At 42.4% G+C, this 12111-nt stretch overlaps 1 protein-coding gene across 1 annotated transcript; it reads right to left on the reverse strand.

Moving 5' to 3' along the window:
* Positions 1-962: 962 nt before the first annotated feature.
* On the reverse strand, positions 963-10943 carry got1l1 (glutamic-oxaloacetic transaminase 1 like 1). Its single transcript, XM_056279996.1, has 8 exons — positions 10775-10943; positions 8133-8317; positions 7708-7834; positions 5020-5237; positions 4747-4897; positions 3862-4027; positions 2891-3033; positions 963-1223 (listed from the first exon to the last, which is right to left on the reverse strand). The coding sequence occupies exons 1-8, from the start codon at positions 10941-10943 to the stop codon at positions 1084-1086; spliced, it is 1299 nt and encodes a 432-aa protein (XP_056135971.1). The 3' UTR covers positions 963-1083.
* Positions 10944-12111: the final 1168 nt, after the last annotated feature.

A 12111-nucleotide genomic window follows, 5' to 3' on the forward strand; every position in this document is an offset into this window, starting at 1 on the left:
AAATGGCCTCTTTGTGTTTAAATCTGGGGGGGTTAAGAGTTCATCTGTCGCCATCTTAGAATGCTGTGATTGCAAACATTCCCAAATCCTCTGTGAATAGTACACATGGCCATTGACACTCTAGTTAATGGTCACACCCATATTTGCATATGAAACTGATCATTGGTTTCGGTCGTTATGCAACTATTGTTTATAAGGGTGGGGATACCTGCAGTCGGTTTAGACTGAAGAGGTCACTTAGATGAGTGATGAAACATTTCTGTCAATAAAAGTATCCAGATGTACTGATTCAACGTTCTTTGATTTTCTTACCTGGATTATTGAGCATGCATAAAGCCGAATCTCATGAAGACAGAAGCTGGAAATAGCTGGCGAAGCAATGCTATGATATGATTGCTGTGCTCCAGTGCCTTGGCCTGTTTAAGTCTTTGTGAATTTTGCCCAGAGACGTTTTTCCACGTTTTTGAGAGAATCAAAAGAGCCTGAAAGCCATTGACTTTATTTAGAAAACAATTTTGCACACGTCTCTAATGTCACGTTCACTTTATTGATTGATGCCAAGGTGAAGAGCTTTTCAGGGAAGACACTCAGCCTTATATGTACAAACTTATGCTTTACTGATACATGTGGACATCTATAAGCACCATGAATTGTCCAAAGCATTGACTTTTCAATTACAGCTTGTTCAGTGAAGGAATAATGAGGAAAAGCAATATGAAAAGGAATAGTAAGATGGTGCAATGTTGACTAATACTTCATCTTCTGGGGTTTTTTTCATATTATAAAAGTTATGATTGAAATATATTTTGTATCATAACAACACTTAAAAACTGGTATTTAAACTACATTTAAAGCAAAGGGGGATTTCAAAGGGAGGTAAAAGCTGCTTTATCTCTAGTGTGGAGATAAAAAGTAGCCCGGGCTAACCAAGTTGGTACTTGTGAAGTTTTGAAGTACTTTTGTTACAACAAGTTATCGATTATAATGACTGGAAAGTGGTCAAACATTCAGGATACAAGCATAAAAGGTGCTTCTTTCCAGTGTCTCAGTCAACTGAAGAGAGAGGATGCTTCCATGTCCAGGTCAGACCGGAGATGTCAGGGCTTCATGGATGGACTGAGCGACGTAGCTGAGGTTATGGCTGTTTATTGCACTCACATTTAGGCAACCGTTAGGAAGCAGGTAGATGTGTCTCCTCTTTGACAGGAACTGCACTTGCTGACCTGTATAACAAGCAGAAACACAAGAGGTCTAAGCACAGCAATGCTGCCAACACTGTTATTGGTTTTGCTGTCAGCAACTGTTTAAAAAGACCATGTCTACGTTAAAACTGAAGGGGTCATTTGAGAATGTGTTTTACCGTCAATGTTGAATAACAAAGATGAAAAATTACGTTACATTAAAACAGATAGGCAACATCACTGCAGACCCATCACACCCTGGTCATAACCTGTTCCAACTCCTCCCCTTTGGTAGACACTACAGAGTATCCATCCATCCATTATTCACGCTGCTTACCCTAATTAGGATCATGGGGATGCTGGAGCCTATCCCAGCAGTCATTGGGTGGCAGGCAGGGAGACACCCTGGACAGGCTACCTGTCCATCACAGGGCTGACACATTCACACCTAGGGACAATTTAGTGTGGCTGATTCACCTGACCTACATGTCTTTGGACTGTGGGAGGAAACCGGAGCACGCGGAGGGAACCCATGCAGAAAAGGGGAGAACATGCAAACTCCACACAGAGGATGACCTGGGATGACCTCCAAGGTTGGACAACTCCGGGGTTCAAACCCAGGACCTTCTTGCTGTGAGGCGACTGTGCTAACCACTGCGCCACCGTGCCACCCCGCTACAGAGCACTGTACGCCAAAACAATCAGATTCAAGACCAGTTCCTTTCTGCAGGTCGTCACTCTGATGAACACTCAACCTTGTAATAATAAATGCAAGCACATTGTATATACTCTATATTGTATGTATACATGCATATTCTGTCATGTCCACCTACCTCATGTATATAAATAACCTACTAACATATTTATTCCAGCATCTTTGCACTCTGCACCGTTGCACCTTTTCCTGCCTGTTTCAGCTGTATGTAGTCATTCCTTGTATATATTCCTGAAGATTTTTGTGTTGTTATTCTATGTAAGTACATTGAGAGCCACTAAACCAGAGTCAAATTCCATGTATGTGCAAACATACATGGCCAAATACACATGATTCTGATTCGGATTATTTATATTATATTCTTTATTCTTTAAAGTGAGGAGTTTTAGTTGACTTTCTCAGTGCCAGTATCGGCATTTAAAAAAAAAGAAAAAAATTGCAAAAACTATTCTCTATTAAACCTGTTAATGATATATCGGATGAATAATCATTATTTCCTCCAGGTGCTCCGGTTTCCTCCTACAGTCCAAAGACATGTAGCTCAGGTGAATCGGCCATGCTAAATTGTCCCTAGGTGTGACTGTGTCAGCCCTGTTGATGGCCTGGCGACCTGTCCAGGGTTGTCTCACCGCCTGCTGCCCAATGACTGCTGGGATAGGCTCCAGCATCCCTGAGAGCAGGATAAGTGGTTTGGATAATGGATGGATGGATATTCTCTATAATCTTAACATTAGTTTTCCTGGTGCGCTGTGATAATTACATCTTTCTTTTGCACAAGGCTTAAAAGAAGACAGTCTTAAGGGAAACTTGATTTTATGTGTACCTACATATGTAACTGTACATAATCTATTTAGGAAAGAACAAGCAACTGAGTGCAGCAAAGCACAAATTCGAAGGCCTAGTCTTGCTCTTTTCAGATGGTTATCCATTGAATAATTTGCCTGCTGGTCATTTAATAGTGAAAGTAAAAGATGCCAGGCTGCATACTCTTCACCATTTAGTCCTGTACAGGAGTACAGTCCACCCTGTTGAGTCAGGTGGTCCCAGCAGCCTGGAGATCCCAGGATCCTTAGTCTCTCTCTCAGCCGCTCTCTGATCAACATGCAGCGCTCCACAATGTGCTTAACCTCGTCCTGCCTAGGAGATAGACAACACTCAACAAGATATGAAGAGCTCAGACCCAGAATATATATGTCTATTTTGGGAAAATGATAAAACACAAACTTCATCGTTTAATATTTTTGAAATGTAGAGTTCAGTCAGAAAAATTAAACATTATTTTCATTTCATCGGTCAAGGACTCTCCTCCACTATTCTTTGATAGCTTCAGTGCTCCTTTTCATAGATTCTATAAGCCTCTGAACTCTACTGGAGGGATGGACACCATTCTTCTGAAAGATATTCCCTGATTTGGTGTTTTGATGATGATGGTGGAGAGTGCTGTCTAACACATCGGTCCAAAATCTCCCATAAGTATTCAATTGGGTTGAGATCTGGTGACTGTGAAGGCCACAGCATATGAATTACATAATTTCCATCCTCATCAAACCATTCAGTGACCTCTCTTGTACCCTCTGGATGGGGCCATTGTCATCCTGGGAGAGACCACTCCCATCAGGATAGAAATGTCTCATCATAGGATAAAGCTGATCACTCAGAATAACTTTGTATTGATTCACAGTGACCATTCCCTCCAAGGAGACAAGTGGACCCAAACCATGCCAGGAAAATGCCCCCCACAGCATAACAGAGCCTCTAGACCCCCTCACTGTAGGGGTCAATCATTCAGGTTTTTCCTTTAATTTGTCACCCATCTGTATCTAATTTTAGAACAAAAATAAGTAAATCATGTGAATATGAATTCAATATTGGCAAGTGAACAAATAACTGAAGTAAGCATGAGGTACCAGGTGTGCCAGCCAGGGACATGTGTGAATTCCAGATTATATGGAGACTGTTACTTACCACTCGCTGAGGTGAGCAGGGTTACTGAGCACCGTGGCAATGACACGTGCTGTGCCTACAGATGGTTGGGCCCATAGTGCTCTCACCAGTTTCTCTACTTGAGACTGCACAGCTAATAGGATGGAGTTCTGCCTTAAGACACATAGGAGGTGGCCGACATGTTCACCTGCAGGGTGGGAGAAAAGTACAAAGCCAATACAAAGAAATGTTATGAGAAAGCAAATTTCACAAACTTATGACTCACTTCAGTCACAGTACAGTCTGCGTAAGTGAATATTTGCCACAGCCACAAGGAAGCAAAACGAGAGCTTTGTTTGTTTGTCCTAAAATCGGTTGTACGTCACCGAACTGCAGCTCTTAAGAAAAAAAAATTGAAAGGAAATGAACAGTGCTGACAGTAAAATTGGATGGTAATGACAGTACGATGGATGATTTCCTGAAAATGAGCAGAGATTTTCTGGTTATCAACCAGCTATGAATACACCTCATTTGAGTCGAAAAATTCAGAGATCTACGTGTACCCTTAGGGAAGAATGAAGAACAAAATGCAATTAACAACAAAAAGATCGATCCCCAGAATACTATTCCGTGGTTGCTGTTATGTTTGAGGCTTTCGGTGGAAACCATCTCAGTCCATTCTTTGTAAAACGGCAACAAAAAGTGAGTTGTGTTTTCATTGCCTGTACTTTTTCCCAGCAATGGAGCAGGCTGTTCAATACAAACGTGTGACATCAGTGACTGTCAACCTGTTTCTCTGGTTCCTATCCTGGAAAATTATTTGTTCCTGTTCGCAAATAGAGTTGGGGACTGCCCTGGGTCACCACAATAATGTAAATCAGGGATTCTAGGATTGTATGACATCGTCATTTGACATCACTCTCTCACCATACAATCCAAAGCAGAGGGAGAAGGACTGAGCACATAGGAGCTCCATTCCCAGTGATTCAAAATACTGCAGAGGCCAAGCATCCCGCTCCAGGTCTCCATAGCAAAGCCCCTGTGCAGGCAGTAAGAAAAATGGGAGAAGACTGCGTCTCTGTTGAAACAATGACAAAAAACCCCCCCAAACAAACAAGGGTTTTGAGTATGGCGATGAATTATGCTTATGAAACTCAATATTATTATTCTTTAGAGGCTACAAACACAAGCATCAGTCACCATCATGAGCTGCCCGACCACTTTCCATTGCTTCTGCGAGAGGTCTGCTCCGGTAGGGAAGTGGGCAGAGGCAGACAGAACAACAACGCTCTGCTCCGGTGCCCTCTCCAGATCCTCCAGCAGCTTCTCCAAACCAACACCTCGCTGTTCATCATTCCAGTAGTAATACTGACGGACATCTTGGATCCCCACTGCCTGGAAGGTGCTGGCCAATGAAGCTAGGTAAAAGGTAAAAAAAAAAAAACGACAATGGATAAGATAGCCCACCTAAAGCTACTATGTTATCTCATCTCAATCAAAATCGATGCTAGCTCTAATCTAAAACTGTACCAGACAATTATCACTGGCTTTGATAGCATAGGGTTTGTTTATATGGGATATATCTACCGATCAGCCAAAACTTTAAAACCACCTGCCTAATAGTGTGTAGGTCCCCCCCGTGCCACCAAAACAGCTCTGACCCGTCGAATCATGGACTCCACAAGACCTCTGAAGGTGTCCTCTTGTATCTGGCACCAAGACATTAGCAGCAGATCCTTTAAGTCCCGTAAGTTGCAAAGTGGGGCCTCCATGAATTTGACTTGCTGGTCCAGCACATCCCATAGATGCTTGATTGGACTGAGATCTGGGGAATTTGGAGGCCAAAGCAACACACTGAGCTCTTTTTCATGTTCCTCAAACCATTCTTGAACAATGTGTGCAGTATGGCAGAGTACATTATCCTGCTGAAAAAGGCCACTGCCATCAGGAAATACCATTGCCATGAAGGGGTGTACTTGGTTTGCAACGATGTTTAGGTAGGTGGCATGTGTCAAAGTAACATCCACGTGAATGCCAATACCAAAGGTTTCCCAGCAGAACATTGCTCAGAGCATCACACTGCCTCCGCCAGCTTGCCTTCTTCCCATAGTGTATCCTGGTGCCATCGCTTCCCCAGGTAAATGACACACATGTACCCAACCATCCACATGATGTAAAAGAAAACGTGTTTCATCAGACCAGGCCACCTTATTCCATTGCTCCATGGTCCAGTTTTGACACTCACGTGCCCATTGTAGGCACTTTTGGCAGTAGACAGGGGTCATCATGGGCACTGTTTTATCCCTAAACCTCTGGAATAATCTTCCCCAATCCATTAGATTTTTTTTTCAAGATTTTTTTTTTTTGTTGGCATTTTCTGCCTTTATTAGATAGTGATAGTCAAGAGACAATGAAGGCAAGGGAGAGAGAGGGGATGACATACAGCAAAGGGCCTGAACCAGATTCGAACCCAGGCTGCTGCGGTAAGGACTCAGCCTTATGTGATATGCGCTCTACCAGGTGAGCCACTGCCCCCCCCCCCAATCCATTAGATTTGCTGAATCTTTGGGCTGTTTTAAGTGGCTTCTAAACCCCCCATCTTTTCAGGCAAGCCTTTTTATAGATCCCCATCCCTGCCTTGTGTTTTGGTTCGTTTTTAGCTTGGTCAGTTACTCCCTATGCCATGTTCTATATTCATTCAATTTATTTAATGTATTTACTCACACTTTATGTATTGAGTGTACAGCATTTTGTAACTGCGTGTTTTTAAAACTGCTATATAAATAAAATTTTACTTGCTTACTTACTTACTCGGACCAGTCTGCGGCCACACAGCCCCATACACAGCAAGCGGCGATGCACTGTGTGTTCTGACACCTGTCTATCATAGCCAGCATTAACTTTTTCAGCAATTTGAGCTACAGAAGCTCTGCTTTGGGCTCAGACCAGACAGGCGAATCTTCACTTCCCAAGTACATTAATGAGCCTCGGGTGCCCATGACCCTGTCACCAGTTCACCAGTTGTCCTTCCTTGGACCACTTTTGGTAGGTACTGACCACTACATACCGGGAACACCCCACAAGACCTGCTGTTTTGGAGATGCTCTGATCCAGTTGCAGTTGTCAAGCTGTCACAATTTGGCCGTTGTCAAATTCGCTCAGATCCTTACACTTGCCTATTTTTCCTGCTTCCAACACATCAACTTCAATAACTGAATGTCCACTTCCTGCCTAATATATCCCACCCCTTGACAGGTGCTATTGTAAGTAGATAATCAACGTTATTCACTTACCCATCAGTGGTTTTAATGTTTTGGCTGATCAGCTGATCAGTGTGTCTATATATATATATATATATATATATATATATATATAACACACACACATACATATATATATATACACACATACACACACACACACACACATATATATATATATATATAGCGCTTTTTTTCGAAACCGTCAGTGGTGTTCTGAGTGCTCAACTAATGAGGAGCGGAATATCAACATGGATACAGGAAAAAAGATTTTAATACATTGCAGTACAGGCCTGTTTCGTGCGTCTAGCACTCATCAGCTGAAGTATTAAAATCTTTTTTCCTGTATCCGTGTTGATATATATATATATAATATAAACTTTTTTTACCCTTGAGCTAACAGTATTTGACGGTTGACATGAGTTTCTCAGTTTATTCTGAAGCTGCAAATAATAAATGTCACATTTGAATGAAGTAAAGATACTGTATTTAGGTTTATGGTTAATATAAAAACTTCCATCTACAAGGGAAACAACCTCATGAACATAAGTGCAATACATATCAACCTTTTGCTGAAACTGTATCTTGAAAAAAATTTCATCTGAAGTTTCTTCTATGCTTTACCTACCTTCAAAAGGTGAAGAGAGGTAGACTGGGCCACACCAAGCAGCACCGATCCCATACCAATGTTGTCTCAAGAGTTCAGCCCCCAAGCGCACAGCACCAGTGAAACCAACAGTTTGGACCCCCAAGACCTGTAGTATAAGGTAGGCAAAACCAGTCATTCAGTTTTGTTTTTGTTTTTTTTACCTTTCCAGTCATAGTGTGACTAAGCTACTGAAACACTGATCTATTGTTGATTTGCTATGTGAAAGTAGAAGTGGAATGAAAATGGAAGTGAAACACAAGACTGGCTCAGGGTTATAGGTTCTACTCAGCGTGCTCTGAGAAAGACAGCGGGAGATGTATTTGTGGTGCTTTTTCATCTTGATGTGTCCACAACATTGCAAACTAGCTACAATCAGCCATGTAACCCTGTAAAACTGACATTACCCTGTTCTCCAATACAGCACGAGAGTTGGTCCCCAGAGCCAGTTCTGTAGCTCTTCTGGTAAATTCAGTCAGGCCAAGGGATGATGAATAGTTCTCCGAAAAAAGAGTGGGATCTGTGAATATCTGCTGCTTAATTTTTTTAACAAGTGGCAGTACAAAAGTGTGACCTTCATCATTGAGATATTCTGAAAGAAAAAAAAACAACAACAGATAGATAGATAGATAGATAGATAGATGCTGCCACATGATCTGATGTCTCCGTGTTAGTGTTGTTCCCCATGACATCAAAATTAATGTTGCTCCAGGACCACCATTGCAACAGACCAATCACGTTGTTGTGATGTCGGGCCTTTGCGGCATGGTGAAAAGACTGGAAAAATACCAAAGCTAACCTAACCTTAACCTAACACGTTTACCCTAACCTTAACCGATAGCTAACCTTAACCTAGCCTATAGCTAACCCACAACCTAATCTAATTAGGTTGTTTGCACATGATGTCATGAACTACAGATGGAGGGCAGGAAGTGATTTTCTACAGCCATGCAGCCAACAGCCTACAGCCATAGAAAATCACTGTATACTGTCCTATGAAAAAATGGCTGTATACTGTCCTATGAGCTTTTTATAACTAGACACAACTTTCCAAATCCTTTTAAAGAATACAATTCCGTTGTCAACGCCATTACTTCTGGTCTAATCCATCTTATTAGGAGTCACTTATGTTTTGGTGGAGGAAATACCCCAGATGCTCCATCTGCATTGCTTTTGAATGGTATCAAAGTAAATGTCAAGAAATGTAACAATAGACATACTCGTAAAAAATTTCAAAGGAAAAACAAAATCACTCCAAGAGGAAAATTTTACTGGAACTCACATTTGGAAGAAATTAACTGGCAAAAAACATGGCTTTTACCTTATAAGTCTTGTATTCCTAACAAAGTCAAAGAAGTTCATTTTAAAATCTTACACAAAATCTATCCAGTGAAATCTGTAATCTCCAGATATGTGGATGTTGATAACTCTTGTTCTTTTTGTGGAACTGTCGATCCGTTTATTCTTTCAGTGTAAAATAACAATGAAATTTTGGTCTGATTTAAATTCTCATGTTTTCAATATCACCAATGTTACTCATTGTTTTACTCTTAAATATAGAATTTGTTACCATGACAATGTGAGTAACAAATCTCTGTTGTTAGTTTTTTTTATGTTATTGGGAAAATTCTTTATTCACAAACAGAGGTTTTTAGGTTCACAACCATACTTCCCTCACGCCACGCACATCTATAGCTCTGACAACGACTCCTAGAGGATAAATTCATCAGCAGCCAGTCAGACTAGCTTGGTCTAGTCAGAAAGGCACGAACTGAGGAAGCCTCTTGGATGAGAGGCGAAACGTCTTCACGGATATATACCAAGTCCAGCTGCACTTGATTCAACTCCTTTGGCTTAACTCCGCGCGCGTGTGGGCGGGTCTGATGAGCCAAGCGCTGAGTGACGTGGCGCAAGTTAAAGCGGGAAGAGGCGAGTACAGGAGAAATGGCAGCGCGCAGGGGAAAAAAACCCAACTCAATCTTTGTGGATTTTTCCAAAAAAAAAAAAAGGGTAAGAATTTAGCCTGTGTAGTAACTTTTCAATAATGGTTGAAATTGCCTGTTGATTTATGATATTGTAACGCGCATGGATAAGTAGACACGTTGGTCCTTGACTAACGGGTCGGACCCTTTAGTCGACTGGTTAACGTTGTCGCTTGCGGTGCGGGAAATACGGGTTCGCGTCCCGGCTGTGGCGACGGTATCTCGGACTGCCGCCCGAATTCGCTACATTGGTGTCAGAAGTGGGATGGAGCGACCGTAAGGACATCGGAAGCGCATGCGCCCTGAGGCGTGAAGGAGCTGATACGCTTAAGCGCGGGGACGTGCTTCCCGAAGGAGGGGGGTAGTGTAACGTGCATGGATAAGAAGACTCGCGGGTCTGACCCTTTAGTCGAGCCGTTAGCGATGCCTCCTGCGGTGCGGGCGATACGGGTTCGCTTCCCGGCCGCGGCAGTTCCTGTGGTTGCGTTGTCCCCCGAATGCGCTACAATATGAATTGGATTCGGAACCTACAAGCATGATGAAGAAATTCTCATCATCATGATTGTAGGCGCCGTTTAGCTAGCGGGCCATACTCGTCTGATCCCACAGCATGCTTTTATTGTCCTTTAGCTGGGGTTTTCTCGTAAATAAATCAAATTTCCAAAAAAAAACGAACTAAAACTTTGAATGTAAATAAGGTGACAGAGTGCACAAAACCCCCCCCAAAACAAACCAAAAACATCAAAATAGAGCGTGTTTACCCCCTTACAGAAATCCGGGCTAAGCCCAGAATATCCTCAAATCCTGGAAACGCCCCTGGTCCTGGAGCAACGTTAATTTTGTTGTCATGGGAACAACACCAACACGGCGATATCAGATACACCATAGACAGACAGACGGACGGACGCATAGACAGAGATTGTGTCGATATAGCCTCACTTTTCAGGCACATGATGTCATAACTGTTAAATATCATTATCAAAATACCCAATTGAACAACACACCCAGTTCTCACCCCTGTGGCAAACGGGGAGGAAGTGACGTCATGGACGACGGCGCCGACTCACCTTCTCCCGCCAGATAAACTTTGCTGGCGTGAGTGTCTCTGTTGAAAGAAGAGAGTGCCGCTGTGGCATCCGCTGCAGCAGCAGTGCTGAATACAGAAACCTGACTCCCATGGCCGTCTTTTCCGTGCACGACTCCCTCTGCAGCCCTGCAGTCGCCGCACAGCCTCATCTTGAACTTTATCCTGTCAAATCTCTTTTGTTTGGAGCCGTTGCTAAGATACCGCACGGATGAGGAAACGGTGGCTTGGCAACGTCTTTGACGGATGGTTTTAACAATGTCAGCCTAATTTGGTCAACGTACAGTGTTAGCTGTGATTAAGTTGCCTGTGGAGAGATAAACGGACGTCAGTTGGGATCCCTGTTGAAAGTCGATCCCCGTAGTTACATTTTGAATTTATTTCACTGGGTAGCATTCATCAGTTCCTATTCCCCAGCTGCCTGCAATATGCTTAGACATCTGCAGCAGCTGGTATCAAAATACAAATGCAATTTCTTAATTGGTCTTTTTTCCTATTCTCCGATGTCATGGCACGGTTTGGGTTTGATTACGTCTACACCCTTTTCCTGTTTAAGTGCAATACTAGTCCTTTTTTTTTTTACCTCGATGATAGTGATATATTTTTCATAAAGGGACCAAAAGTTACATAAAATATTTCCCATTGAGCGATCATTCCTAAATTCCCTGCACCCATTGTTTTCTCAGCTCAATGATCCTTCAGTAGATTCCTCATCCAACTGAGAGGCCTCACTAGACCTACCTGCAGTCTTTCGTTAACTACTTGGTAAGTTACTGTTTCTTATTCCCTTTTCAGTCTTTTTAGTGTTAAATGTGTTAAATGTGTGCATGTGTGTGTGTGTGTGTGCATGTGTGTGTGTTTTTGTTAGGGTTACATTTGGGCAGAGGCAACATAGACATGAGGGTTTGGCCGAGAACTATATTATGAATCTTTACGCTAAACTGTTACCGAGTATCCTCTCTACATAGGTATATTATTCACGTTATAGCAACATCAGTCTGAACACTAGTGAACCAACTGATTTCCCAAAACTACTGAAAGTTACGTAACTAAATAACCCAATATAGGTTAAACACTTCACATCCAGTGGGAATACAATTACTTGTTACGTTACTCTCATTGAACCTCCGGTTCAGAGGCAGAATGGCAGCTATTGTGTTGTAATGGGGAGAACGGCTAAGTAAGTGCAAGTGGAGGCTGCGTGTGAAGCAAAAGCAGTGCCACAAATGTATCACTAGATGGCAGTAGTTTTCTAATCCAGGCAGTAATGTGGCCTGCCGTGTCTGGTCTTTTTTTATGCATACGTTGTACATACGCAGT

Source organism: Lampris incognitus, chromosome 1, assembly GCF_029633865.1.
Source record: "Lampris incognitus isolate fLamInc1 chromosome 1, fLamInc1.hap2, whole genome shotgun sequence".
In the NCBI taxonomy this organism is placed as follows: Eukaryota; Metazoa; Chordata; class Actinopteri; order Lampriformes; family Lampridae; genus Lampris; species Lampris incognitus.